Raw genomic sequence first — 14,285 nt, forward strand, 5'->3', positions numbered from 1 at the left:
GCGCTGCGTGAGGAGGCAGGGGCGGGGAGGAGGCGTTGGCGCTGCCACGTTTAGGCCGCGGGTGCCGGCCGTGGCGCTGGCTGTGGAGGGCGAGGAGGTGGGGCTGGCGCTGAAGCCGGATCCGGATCCGGTACGGTGTACTCCGGCGGGGGAACCTCCGCTGCGCCTGGAGCGGATCGCGGACTGCGGGGCCTCCGCGGGTGAGGAGGGGCTGGGGCCGGCGTCCAGTGGGCCTGGCGCTCCGGGTCATCAAACAGGTGCCGGCTCCCCCGAGCCGGGCCGGCTAGGCCCCCGCCGAGTTCTGTCGGCGCAGCCGGGCGCTCATCTTCGCCAGCTGGGTGCACATGGGCGCGGGGAGCGCGGCTCCGAGGACGTTGAACGGGCGCGCGCCGGGGCGGAGGTGAAGGGTGATGCGGGGTCCTGGCTGGGCAGGGCAGGGGCCGGGGTCTGCGCGCCCAGGCTTGAGCCGGGACGGAGGCGGTGGCTCGGCTCCGGAAGGGCGCGAACGCCTCGGGCCGCCTTGCCCGTTCTTCCCGGGGCGCGCCCTCGGTGGTCGGGAGCCCCTGGGCACCCCTCGTGCGTCCGCTCCGAGGATCACCTCCGGCTCTGCGGACAGAGGGACAGCCTTTGTCCCTCCCTGGGGCTTCTGCCCCTAGAAGCACCCACTCGTGATCTCTGTTACAGCCGCTCATGTTTATGTAAGCCGAATCAAGAAATTGAATGGGCCGTTATGGGATTCGGTTCGCTCATGAGCGAACCCTACAATGGATCTCAAGGAATTACTGAGATTTATTTAGGCAGGGCTCGCTTGTAGGGGAGACGGAGCTACCTATCAGGTGAAAACTGTTTGATGATGCAAACATTGGCACCTGTCAGCGCCAGTGTCGTGGTGTCGTAGAGGAAAACGGGGATTCTGGTCCGAATCCATTCATTTCCTGTGTTACCTTGCCTGGAGGTAACACAGGAAATGTGTTACCAACTTCCTCATGGGGGGACTGGGAACAGTGAATGCTTGGGTTGTAAAGATTTAAATAAGCCGTGAAAAAATGCCTCAAAATTCGTGCAGTTGCACTATTTAGTAAATGTGGCAAGGCGTGTTAAAATCAGTGGAACAAAATGTTTAGGTTCAGAATGCGGTCAAGTTGTTACAAAATGTATACAGACCAGCCCCAAGGTACCCATCCGGCTGAGTCCCTTTCTCCCTCCATCACCATGAGTTGCTCTAAGATGTCCCAGGACCTGTTGAGCTATAAACAATACGGCAATTTAAACTCGACTTTAGACTGTGTCTTGTGATTTTGTATATGGGCTTTAAAAACTCTCCAAGTATCTATTACTTGTTGCTTCCAGTAGGTATTTTTTTCTAGCAACAGATTCTCTCCATTTGTATTTCAATCTGATAGAGATTCCTGGAAACCAAATTGCTGGAATTGTATTTAAAAAAATAACTCAGTTGAGTGAAAACCTTTATCAGAGATTACTTGGGCCAGTTTGGGATTCTTATTTCTTCTGGGTTTTCTGAAATGTTGACTTCCAGGTAAGTCAAATCATTAATCAGTCATTCACTAGGCTTTTATTGGCTTAGGGTTAGGCATTTATGGGTCTTGTAAAATGCATGCCAATTTCAGTTAAACGGAAAAGGCTCTTGAATATTTAAGAGGGCTAAGTTTTACTTTTTGAAATTACTCTAAAAACTTTTTTTGTTTTTGATTTTTTTTAATTAATTAATTAATTAATTTTTGATAGGCGGAGTGGATAGTGAGAGAGAGAGACAAAGAGAAAGGTCTTCCTTTTTGCCGTTGGTTCACCCTCCAATGGCCACTGCGGCCGGTGCATCGTGCTGATCCAAAGCCAGGAGCCAGGTGCTTCTCCTGGTCTCCCATGGGGTGTAGGGCCCAAGGACTTGGGCCATCCTCCACTGCCTTCCTGGGCCATAGCAGAGAGCTGGCCTGGAAGAGGGGCAACCGGGATAGAATCCGGTGTCCCAACTGGGACTAGAACCCGGTGTGCCGGCGCTGCAAGGCAGAGGATTAGCCTGTTGAGCCACGGCGCCGGCTAAAAACTTTTAAATAAGACCATAATTATAACAAGATTCTGCTCTAAACTAAGCTAATTTTTTTAAGTTTCCTAGTTTTGCAGGATCGGGATGCACTTTAGAGGCTAAAATATCTCTTCTGTGAACCACCTGTTTGGTTCTTTTCTAAAATCCCTTGGAAATTGGCATCAAATCACATCTTGTTTTACTCTGCCTGACATATTATTCAGGCACCAGCTGGATTTTACTGTTTGACGACGCAGTGACAAAGTCAACCTTAAGTATGGCTGTTTTGTAAAATAGCTCATAAAAACATTGCTTATATTCTCCACTACCTTATCAATGGATCTTTATTTTTATCCATAATGTTTTGTTTAATGTATTTTGACTAGTCTGGAATTCCCACTTTCCAAATACAAGTTGCAAATGTGGCTTTTGGTGAAATGTGGAACCCTGGCACAACACAGCAGGGCATTCATCTACAGGAGTGCATCTCCAGTGTGTGGTAGTTAGGAACGCAGACTCTGAGGTCGCACCGCCCAACAGGACTGACTATGTAACGTGGGGTAACTCCTGCAAAATCACAAGGCAGCTCTCTATGGTAAGAAATTCATGAGAATTTCAAAATAGTGGCAGCAGCGGATTAAACCAAGTGAGGGACCTGTACACAGGTCTAGCACTGATAAGCTAACCTCGTTGTGTTTTGAACTTTGACTCTGTTCCTTGTTGGTACTGTAACCTTGTACAAGTTACTGCCCCTGTGTCCTTGGCTGTGAAGTCCGGATAATAATGGTACAACTTTGATTGTAGTTTTAAGAGTTAACAGATGTAAAATACTCAATACATATTAGCCAGCGTTACTTATTTTTTAGGATCATTCATGGACTAGGACCATCTGATTATGGAAAGCACAGGAAAAGTATTGTACTTACTATAGTTAAAAGACCTTAAACGCTTCATAGCCCTAGCTCCTGTGTGCCTCTCGCCTCTCTGATAAAAATGACTAACCCTGTTTTGTCTGTTTTCCAGGCTGTGTCTTACTGTAACCTCAAGCAACTACATAGGAAAAAAAAATCTGCTGAACTTTAAATTTTGTTAGTATTCCTCTAAATACTGTTTTAAGCTTTCTTGAAACTTCACCCCTAAAGTTATGTTATATACTTAAGTTTTTAATAGGTTTTGGCTTCTGTATTCAATGTACATTTTATTCTCTTGACAGATACTTACCTTGAATACATGAAAAGCAATGTTGCTACGCATCTTCTACTTTGAGATTATGCACAAAAGCCTCAGGGGCCCAATTATCAGGGACACACACTGAAATTAGCCTATTAAAAACCCATTTCAAATTTGTTAAATTTGATGTGAATGATTGTTTTAATCAGAATTTATAGCCTTTCCTTACTATTTTTAGAACTAAGTATAATGCATGTCGCATAACTTGATCTGATTTCTTTTTGGGGAAAAATTCTCTCAGTACTCCACATAATAAACTACTTTTTTATTCTTTACTTTCTAAGAAAGCTAACTTTTGGTATAACCTAAACATAATAGATAGTCTCATTCTTTTTGTAGTCCCTGCATCTAGCACAGTGCCTGGATCATGAATTAATTTAAGGGTGAAAGAAGTTAAGAATTTATAAACTTTTAAATAGGTTGCTATGAGAATGTTTCTTGTTGAGGGCTTGCATTGCGCCAGGCACTCACTAAGCACCTGTGGCATCTAGTGGTGCGGTTCCCTCTTGCAGTCATCTCAGCTCCTCTTCACAATAGGGAAGCAGGAGTCTACGAGCTGCGTTGCCTTAGCTCATTTCATCAAGCCAGACTGCAAAGCTCAGGCTTTCTCCTGGCCTAGGTTTAAATCCTGGCTTTGCTAATTCTGTGACCTTGGGCAAGTTACTTAACGTTTCCAGTGCTTCAGGGAAAGTGGAGATAACAATCACACCTGCACTGTAGCTCTCTGAAGTAAATGAATTAGCGATGTGCCACCTTCTCTCAACAGTGCTGGCACACAGTAAGTGCAGAACAAGTGTCCACTTCTGTTATTGCAACACGCTGCCTCCCCTGAGCCTGTACTGTACTGCTGCATTCCCTGTGTAGTCCCAGGGGCAGAAATGGAGTCCACCTGAAAGTTGAGAATGTTTACCTTAAAGCATATTGTGGTTTAGGAATTGGAGAACATTTGGGAGTTGAGTTATTAGGAAAACTATTCTATCACTAAACTATAAGTTTCTCTATGTGGGTGTAGATAGAAGTGAAAGTTGGAGTCTCTTTAGTCTCCTTATTACTAGGAGCACCATTTCTTCCAGCAGCTCTGAGCGCACGGAAGTGCTGCCCTCCCATTTTATGCTTCATAAAATCTGTTTTTCATTCCTCCTGGCATATGTTAATCTCACTTTATTGGACCACTAGTGAACACACCCATTTTTGAGTATTCAGACAGAAGGGGAAAGCAGGTGTTTGGCCTAGCCATGAAGATTGCACAGTGGAGACCTGGGTTTGAGTGTTGGCTTCATCTCCTTACTCCAGCTTCCTGCTACCGCAGGCCCTGCAGTAGCAGCTTGAGACAGCTCAAGTAATTGGGTTCCTGTCACTCATGTGAGAGACCAGGATTGAGCTCATAGCTTCATTTCCAGAGAGTAGGGTGGGGATTTGGGGGAGGGGTGGACATTTGGGGAGTAGACCATCGGCTGGGAGCTCACTTTATCACATTACATAACTAGATAGTTTTTAAAGATGGAGAGGAATACCATAATTGACCATTTTGTAATAGCATGAAAGACACTGACTATTCTTTTTTTATTTGAAAAGCAGAGAGATAGGAAAGAAACAGATCTTCCATCTGCTTCAGTGCCCAAATACCACAGCAGTCAAGGCTAGTCCAGGCTGAAGCCAGGAGTCTAGAACTCAATCCTGGTCTCCCACGTAGAAGTCAGGACCCCAGGCACTTGAGCCATCACCTCATGCCTCCCAGGGTGCACACCAGCATAGAATTGGAATGAGATATGAGACTTGGGCGTGAACCCAGGCATGTCAAAATGCAATGGGGTACCTCAAGTGGCACCGTAAATTTGGACCAAATGCTTGCCCCCCCACTGGCTATTATTTTTTTAAAACAAATAGAATTAGTATTTCTTAAGATTTATTTATTTGAAAGGTATGGTTACAGAGCCAGACATCTTCCATCCGCTGGTTTACTCCCCAAATGGCTGAACAGCCATGGCTGGATCGAGCACTTGAGCCATCCTCTACTGCTTTTCCCAAGCCATTAGCAGGGAGCTGGATTGGAAGTGTGGAGCCAGCATACAAACCAGTGCACATATGGGATGGCAGCAGCTTAACCCCTATGCTACGGTGGCCTGTAAGCTAGTTGTTCTTAAACTGCTTAGGTGCAGCTGAGAAATTTGTATTATAAAATCAAAATCCAGAGACTCCTAATTTATATCTATCATAGCTAATGTCAATTATTACTGGGAATGCAGAGTAATTTGAGCTAGTTCATCAATTATTTCTCCTCATGGTTCAGGTGAAAAAAGAAACTGTATAACCACTAAGTCTTTGTCAAGACTAATAAATGATTCCTTGGTCCAATTAAAAAATCCAAGAATACAATCTAAAACATTTGAACTGTTGAGGAGTCAGCTATTTAGTACATGAGTGGCACCAACTCATAGGTTAAAGTATTTTAAAAGACCTGTTAATGCGGCCAGTGTTGTGGTGCAGCAGGTTAAGCTGCTGCCTGTGGCGCTGGCATCCCATATGGGCCCCAGTTCGAGTCCCAGCAGCTCCACATGGGATTCAGTTCCCTTGCTAATGGCCTGGGAAAGCAGCAGAAGATGGCCCAAGTGCTTGGGCCTCTGCACCCATGTGGGAAACCTGGATGAAGCTCCTGGCTTTGGTCTGCACCAACCCTGGCCATCGCGGCTGTTTGGGGAGTGAACCAACGAATGGAAGACCTCTCTTTGCCTCTTACTCTCCCTCTCTGTAACTCTTTCATATAAAATAAATAAACCTTAAAAATACAGGAAAAATCCTTCCAATGGCATTTATATTAAGAAATAACCTGACCATAGTTTTCCTTGTATGAAATGCCTTAACATTTGAAATTTTATTGTAGATCTAACTGGAAAGATGAAACCTGATGAAACACCAATGTTTGACCCTAGTCTTCTCAAAGAAGTGGACTGGAGTCAGAATACAGCTACATTTTCTCCAGCCATTTCTCCAACACATCCTGGAGAAGGTTTGGTTTTGAGGCCTCTTTGTACTGCTGACTTAAACAGAGGTATGGAGGCACCTAGTTTACAAGTCCTAATTATCAGGATTATAATTAGCCTTGTTTTCTCCATAAGCATGATGCTGCTACCTTTATAAAGTATTCTTTACTTTTGGACTGTTTTTTGTTTTTAAAATATCAGGGCCACCCAATTACACTGTTTTTGTGTCATGGCTAAGTCCAAATATTGTGAAATAACTTAAATACAACATTGCTACTTCCTAATTAAGCCAAAAGATTTCTCAAATAGGTGAAATTATCATGCATGATGACACATAAGGAAGAACCTTCTGAAAGAAGCCAGATGGGAAGTGAGGGCAGTATCAATTTTCCTGGATAAGTTAAAAGGGTTTTGTGTGTAGGTGTGTGTGTATATGCACATACATATATTTCTGTATTATATATATTTAAAACATGTAAACTCTCCCAAATAATGTCCTTAAACTTTGGTAATTAAAAGTCAAGATTTTACTTTTTATAGTTTTCTCTTTAGCATGAAATCTGAAGAAGATAATTTTGCTTTGATTATTGAATATGCAAAAAAAAAAGACTAAGAAACTATACTTTGGTTACAGATACCGTTATTTGCTCATAGTAAGACTTTTGCACTTCTAAGTAAAACTGCACTGTATGTTTGGGAGAACTTGTCATCATTGCATTGAACTTAAATTACACTGAGAAGTTTTGTGCTGGATCTGTACATATTGGATAGAAAGGTACAGCACTATTTCAGAAACTTTATGCCTGTAAAACAGTTCGTAAGATCTGTTTTTATTATATGTAATGAGCATAGAAAGAATTATAAAATAATTAAAAGATGAATCACTATGGAAGGCTTTGAAAAAATAATTGCCCTCATCTGCTTAAAATTACTTCTTTTAATATCATATGTTGTTTTTGCTCTCCTCATAACTTAAAATCTGTTTTTTCAAAACTAGGCTTTTTTAAGGTCCTGGGTCAGCTGACAGAGACTGGAGCCATCAACCCTGAACAATTTATGAGTAAGTATGGTGCATCTTTCCCCAAAGGAAAGAGAGGGAAATGATGTCTTGTTGAGAGCCCTGTTTGGTGCCTACTTGTGTTTTTATTCAAGTAGCTGAAAGTTACTCAAATAACAACTTAGGTATTTTGTTATTTAAATATTTAATATGATCAAGTTGTTCTACAAGTAGCAATCACTTTGTTTTGCAAAATACCTAATCTTCAATAATTATTATAGCATAAGACCTAGGTGGAGCTTTAGAGATTTTTAAATTGTAGTATTTCCTGTCATGTGGTTAGGTTATTCACAGAAGTTTCATCACCAATTCAAAAATATACCAGCATATATTCTAACTTTATATTTGAAGGTTAGCAGGAATTTCAGAATTAGTCCAACCCCACCATCTCTCCAGAGAGATTACCCAGGACTTTCCCACCTTCACAGACAGTTCTTCCTAAGGAAAGCACTCCAGTGTTACTCTGCCTGGTACTTAACCGCCTTTCCGTGCTTCCTGTAATTCTTCATTTCTCTGCAAATGGTGATTTTATTTTGTTCCCTGGATGACCTTCTTGAGAAGGAAGAACTTCATTCTTTGATTTTCACTGTTTCCTTTCAATGAATTTATTTCTTCTAGAGTAAGACTGTACAATGACTTAGACTGTTAGGGCCAATTTTGACTCCCAGATTCTTTCTTGCATGCATTATCAGCTTAGAGAAAAAACTTTTGTCATTTCAACAACATAAGTACTTAAAAAAAAAATTCAGTGTTGACTATAGTGTGTCTTTATTTGTTGTTATGTAACTCTAGAAAAATTACTTAAAAATGGAAGCATATTTTTCACCTTCCTGCAAGTTACTTTCACATAAGATAAAAACAATGAAATCTTTCTAAGAGAAAGTAACATAATCAAAAAACTCCAGAGATCACAAAAAGAAAGTTGAAAACTACTTTTGTGAAACTATTTTAAAACCAAGACTAAGATTTACAGCATAGAGCCGTGTAAGCCTGTTGAAATTTGCAATTTTGTTCTATTTAAATATCGGTTGAGTTTAAAGCTTAAAGACATCTATGTAAAGTTACTACATAATGAAGATACTAAAGTTTTAATTCATTAGCGACAGAAAATAGCAATATATTACAGTGTATCTGCATTATAAGTGCTGTTCAATCTGACACCGATTGCTTGTATTCCAGCTACTTAGTCACTTTTAATACAGTTCTTTAGAAATAGAGAGTAAATTACTAGAATAGCCTGAAATCTTCAATAATTAAGTCAACTAATACTAGTACTAAATAGTCAATAATTAAGTCAACCAATACTAGTACTTTTCTGAGAACTTATAAAGTTGACTACTTGCTATATAACACTTTGTTTTCCATTTTCCACAGAATCTTTTGAGCATATGAAGAAATCTGGGGATTATTATGTTACAGTTGTAGAAGATGTGACTCTAGGACAGATTGTTGCTACAGCAACTCTGATAATAGAACATAAATTCATCCATTCCTGTGCTAAGGTATGTGCTCAAATTAATGTTGATGAGTAAAATAGGTTTTTTTTTTTTGCTCAGAAAACTGACCTTGAGTTTCTGTTAGACAAACATGTTTTCTCCTTATTTTCCATTGCTTCGTAGAAATCTCTTAGTAATAGGGATTTTCCCAGTGAGAGCTATACAGAAGAAAACATATCAGCAGTATGAAGTGTTTATTAAAATTATTCTATAAGGTATTAGTTTTGGTATAAATTCTTCAGAAATACTTTACATATTTCTATCAGTTTACAAGTGGCAAAAGGTTCAGAATACCATATTCTGTTCTAATTCTTTTTTTTTTTTTGACAGGCAGAGTAGATAGAAAGGTCTTCCTTTTTGCCGTTGGTTCACCCTCCAATGGCCACTGTGGCCGGCGCATCGCTTGAAGCCAGGTGCTTCTCCTGGTCTCCCATGCGGGTGCAGGGCCCAAGCACTTGGGCCATCCTCCACTGCCTTCCCGGGCCATAGCAGAGAGCTGGCCTGGAAGAGAGGCAACCGGGATAGAATCCGGCGCCCCAACCGGGACTAGAACCCGGTGTGCCGGCACTGCAAGGTGGAGGATTAGCCTGTTGAGCCACGGCGCCGACCCTGTTCTAATTCTAATACTTCTAATGCCTGTAGCACTGGGAGTCATTTCTATTGATTAATTTTGGTGTGACCTCTATATTAGAAATTAGTAAAATTTATTTGGATCTCCAAAATAAACTGCTGTAAGGAAGGCATTGAATGATGAATGCACTATGTTCACAAAAAGATGACTTCTTGGTAATGTATGTTCTGAGATTTGGTTTGAATGATGGTGTTTGGAGGTTGGGGAACCAGGCAAAACAAGATTAGACCTCAGATTGATTCATAATAGTATTTGCTGTGTGATGGTAATAAATTATTCTTTGCATTTTGGTTTTTGTGAAGTCCACGTTTACAAAACATGCTTCTTTTTATCAACACATTCTGTTTGTTTGTTGGGTTAGCTAAAATAAAAATAGGTGCTCTGGCCTTTAATTACTTTAAATATTTCCAGAGAGGAAGAGTAGAAGATGTTGTCGTTAGTGATGAATGCAGAGGAAAGCAGCTTGGCAAATTGTAAGTAAGCAAGAATCAGGTAACCCTGGGTTAGTAAATACTCTTGCCAAGATACTTGTTCAAACTAAACCCATTCTCTACAGCTAAGATTTAATTTAGTGGAAAAGTATTGTACTACTTTTACCTCAATAATTGTGTACTATAGAAGTATACTCCTTTATCAACATAACATCTTTTAGTTTTTTAACTTCTAACAGCATTCTCATGCTACTAGGAAATAACTTTTGGGTTAGGTGATTTGCCTGTTCATCTTTTTTTCCTAAATATTTATTTAGTCAGAATTTCATAGAGGGAGCTGTCCGCTCCCCAAATGGCTGTTAACAGCTGGGGCTTGGCCAGCTGATGCCAGAAGCTTCTTCTAGCTCTTCTACATAGGTGCAGGGGCCCAAGTTCATTGCTTTCCCAGGCAGTGAGCTGGATCAGAACTGGAGCACTCGGGACTGGAACCAGTGCCCATATGGAATGCCCGTACAACTGATGGCGGCAGCCTGACCCATTGCACCACAGCACCAGCCCATTTATCATATTAACAGACAAAGGAAATGTTCAACTATTAGAGAATATTCTGTGACCTCATTCTAAGTGTAGAAATATATGCTCAAACAGCTTGTGCTGTACAAAAGGGCTTCAAAAAGTTCGTGCAAAAATCTGATCAGCAGGCCAGGCGTTTGGCAGAACGGTTAAGATACTGCTGGGGAAGCCCACATCCTATTATCAGAGCACCTGGTTTGAGTCCTTGACCACTTTCTGTTTCTGCTGATGTGCACCCTAGGAAGCAGCAGTGATGGCTCAAATTCGTGGTTCCTTGCCACCCACATGGGAAACTGAGTCTCAGCTCTGGCTTTGGCTGTGGCTATTATAGGCATATTGGGAGTGAAGCAGCAGATGCAAAGAAAGTGTTTCTCTGCCTTTCAAGTAAAATGAAAATAAATAAATGGAATTAAAAGATGTGACTTTTCCATTAATTTTGCATTATTTGAAGGATTTGTAAAGATGTATGCATTTTTGCTGTTTTCACATGTTTAGACCTATCTTGAATTAGTGATACATACTTTCATAAATATTGACATGACTTTAAAAATGAGAACAAAGTTATTAAGTGCCCATTTTATATGGGAATATTGACTACTTCTAAGTGGTTTGAATACTTAGAATAAAGATCTTTTGCAGACTAATCTTGGCAGTATTTTTAAAAAGGTCGATAGTGTTTAGTATTAACATGAATTAACCTATTTTTGAAGAGGGTTTAGCATGAGTACTAACTATCCTGTTAATGGGCTGCAGATTACTGTGTTAAGTATATCTGAACCAAATAAAAACATTCTGGTGATTTAAATGCTTGCCAACTTTCAGTATGAATATGTAAATGAATACAACAGTAAAAGACATGATCTAAAAAACTATTTGATAAAAATAAAAACTAAAGCTTTATAACATTATCCATGTTAATAAAATCTTTTTATTAATGAATGCTCTTTCCCCACTCTCACCCCCCTTTTAAATTTCAGGCTATTATCAACCCTTACTTTGCTAAGCAAGAAACTAAACTGTTATAAGATTACCCTTGAATGTCTACCACAAAATGTTGGTTTCTATAAAAAGTTTGGATATACAGTATCTGAAGAAAACTACATGTGTCGGAGATTTCTGAAGTAAAAAAGTCTCTTAACAAAGAAATACTACTACAAGGCTGTACTCTTCAGAGAGAAAATATTGTTGCTGCAACCCAGTGACCTCCATAAATACTGGACTGAAAAAAAAATCCCAATACAAGTATAATGACATTTAGAAGATTACTTTGGGTTGGTGGGGCATACTGAGTTTAGCTTACAAATGAATATTATAAAGGGGATTTTTAACCAAAGGAATATATTTTTAACTTGAATCTTTTCTTGCATTGTATTTTTCTAAAGTTTGGCTTTGTTTCTTGGTAGTCAATATGGTAGTAAGGTGTTAAGTGTCTGCTATCTATACTGCTCTTTTTTTAAAAAGCATACATCAGGGCTGGCCGGCCTTGTTGACTGGGTTAAGCCACTGCTCATGATGCCAGCATCCCATTTGGAGCACTAATTTGAATGTCCTCTATGCTCTACTTCCAATCCAGTTTCCCGCTGATGTGCCTAGAAAGATGTCTTAAGTACCTGGGCCCCTGCCACCCATGTGGGAGAGCAGGATGGAGAGCCTGACTCCGGACTTTGGCCTGGCCCAGCTCCTACTGTTGAGGCCATTTGGGGAGTAAGGCAGTGAATAGAAGATCTCTCTCACTCTCTCTGCCTGTCAAATCTTTAAAAAGTTCATACTGGAATTAAAAACAAATTTATATGTATATAAAGCATACATTGAATAAGGATGTTTCTTATTAGAGTCATAATTTTTGTTTCAAAGAAACATCTTAGATCATTTCCCACATATTAATTACCTGAAGTTGGATAAATTACAACTATAGTACATCTAACATTTGTTGATCCTAATACAAACAACAACCTGGTCAGCCTTTTAAAATAGAAAAATTTAAATGTAAAGATTCTGTATAGACAAAGTACCATCTCTTCTTTGTGAAATATAATTATTAAAGATAATTCAGAATATAGTGGGATATCTAAGGTACAGTGACTTAGCAAATCTTCAAGTATTTCTAATCTGATAATCTTGTCATGAGTAATCTGAAGCCTCTCTTCCAAGTACCACTTTTATGAAAAATATTACAAAATTGAGTGGAATACTTAAATGTATAGCACTGCATTTGTCACATCCTTAAAATGCTGGTGGATCTTTTTCCATTTAATGTGATTATAATGGTACTGTTATTCTCACTATCCTGTTTTATTTATTTTAATTATTTCTTGAAGAATTTGAAACTTTATTAATGGTTCTTATCTTTTGCATTCCATGTCACATTAAATTGGTTCATACGATTGTCTTTTGTGAGAATCCCATCTGTGCTTTTTGAGTATTCTATTCAGCTAATAAAGCCTTCAAATTTTAGTTTTGTAACCTCCTTGTCTGATGGACTTGGAAAGTAAAGACCACCTTTTTCTCATCTGAAACCTCAACTGGATTTTAGCTCTCCCTCCAGTTTCCTGAAACCAAAGAAATCCTTGGCCAGTAGAGGGTGCATTAATCTTCATGACCTGACCTGTTCTGTCTGTTCCCAAGTCCTACAATATTAGCATGACAGTAAGTAAATTCTGGTAATTAAACTCATGTTTAAAAAAAAAGCCTTGGAATGGCATTGTGGTGCTACAGGTTAAGTTGCCTCTAGTAATCCCAGCATCCCAGGTGGCAGGGCCAGGTTTGAGTCCCACCTATTCTGCTTCTGATCTAGCTTCCTGCTGACGTACCCTAGAAGGTAGTAGAAGATGGCCCAAATCACTGGGCACTGCCACCTTCATGGGAAACCTGGGTTGTGTTCTTTGCAATGGCCAGCGCTGCAGTGGGGCCAAAGCCTGGATCAATCATTTGGGGAGTGAACCAGCGTATATATGGGAGTTCACTCTCTGATGCTCAAAGCAAAATAATCCTAGTAAAAGGCAAGATTCAGTACTTTATTACATTTCTTAATATTGACCCACTTGATAAAAACATCAACAAGGTTGGTAATTCAGTAAACAACTTTCTGTGGTGTTAAGGTCTTGTCTTAAGAGTAAGCCCTCCTATAAACTTCCTAGATAAGGTAACATATAAAAATGGTGTCATCAAGGAGGAAAATGCTAATTTGTATTTAGCTTTGGTTAACAAAACCAGAGTTAGGGCTTCCTAAAGCCCTATTGAGTAAACTTGAATATGAAAAGAAGCTGATCAAACACTGACTATATCAACTATTTTACCATAGTTTTGGCAGTTTACTTAAGGTTTAATGAAGTAACATTTGTCATTTTTACTGTGCCCCATGTTTTGTGTATCCGTATTCATTGACTTACAATATATTACCATTTAATGGTATCTAAAATAATGGTATAAGTGTGATAGGGTTTTATAAGGACAAAGAAGGTACTTGTGCAAGTATTTTGAAACAGGTGGAAAACCGGATGACCTACCCTGCAGCCACAAATTCTCTCACTTCCAACTGCAAACCTGTTCAATCTACACTTCAGCTAGAATTTGGAGCTTGTGTGGTCTACTGACCGTAATTTTTTTCCACACTGTTTCTGTAGCATACTTTCAAAATGGTCTAAATGTCTGATTTCATTTATCCTTCTGTAGGAGTAAAGTTAGGTTACTTTTACCCAGCAGGTAACAATCTAAATAAAGAAATACTGAGGCATAAGCAGTATGAATGAGCTTTGCAGTTTTTTTTGTTTTTTTTTTTGAGGTATAATGGCACAACATTTTAATACAACCACCAATCTTCACAAAATAATTTTAATACTTTGTGC

The 14,285-nt window shown here is 39.8% G+C and overlaps 1 protein-coding gene across 4 annotated transcripts; it reads left to right on the plus strand.

Moving 5' to 3' along the window:
• Nucleotides 1–14: 14 nt before the first annotated feature.
• On the plus strand, nucleotides 15–12,894 carry GNPNAT1 (glucosamine-phosphate N-acetyltransferase 1). Of its 4 annotated transcripts, none has more exons than XM_062205123.1 (7): nucleotides 15–200; nucleotides 3,065–3,129; nucleotides 6,153–6,320; nucleotides 7,250–7,312; nucleotides 8,684–8,811; nucleotides 9,848–9,909; nucleotides 11,418–12,894. In XM_062205123.1, exons 3-7 carry the CDS (start codon nucleotides 6,167–6,169, stop codon nucleotides 11,563–11,565), a joined length of 555 nt encoding a protein of 184 aa, XP_062061107.1. In that variant the 5' UTR covers nucleotides 15–200; nucleotides 3,065–3,129; nucleotides 6,153–6,166; the 3' UTR covers nucleotides 11,566–12,894. The 4 variants fall into 4 exon arrangements, with proteins under 4 accessions (XP_062061107.1, XP_062061106.1, XP_062061105.1 ...); XM_062205121.1 differs by lacking the exon at nucleotides 15–200 and adding an exon at nucleotides 747–1,537; XM_062205125.1 differs by lacking the exon at nucleotides 15–200 and adding an exon at nucleotides 2,085–2,636.
• The last annotated feature ends 1,391 nt before the right edge of the window (nucleotides 12,895–14,285 follow it).

This window comes from Lepus europaeus, chromosome 11 (genome assembly GCF_033115175.1).
Source record: "Lepus europaeus isolate LE1 chromosome 11, mLepTim1.pri, whole genome shotgun sequence".
Taxonomy (NCBI): Eukaryota; Metazoa; Chordata; class Mammalia; order Lagomorpha; family Leporidae; genus Lepus; species Lepus europaeus.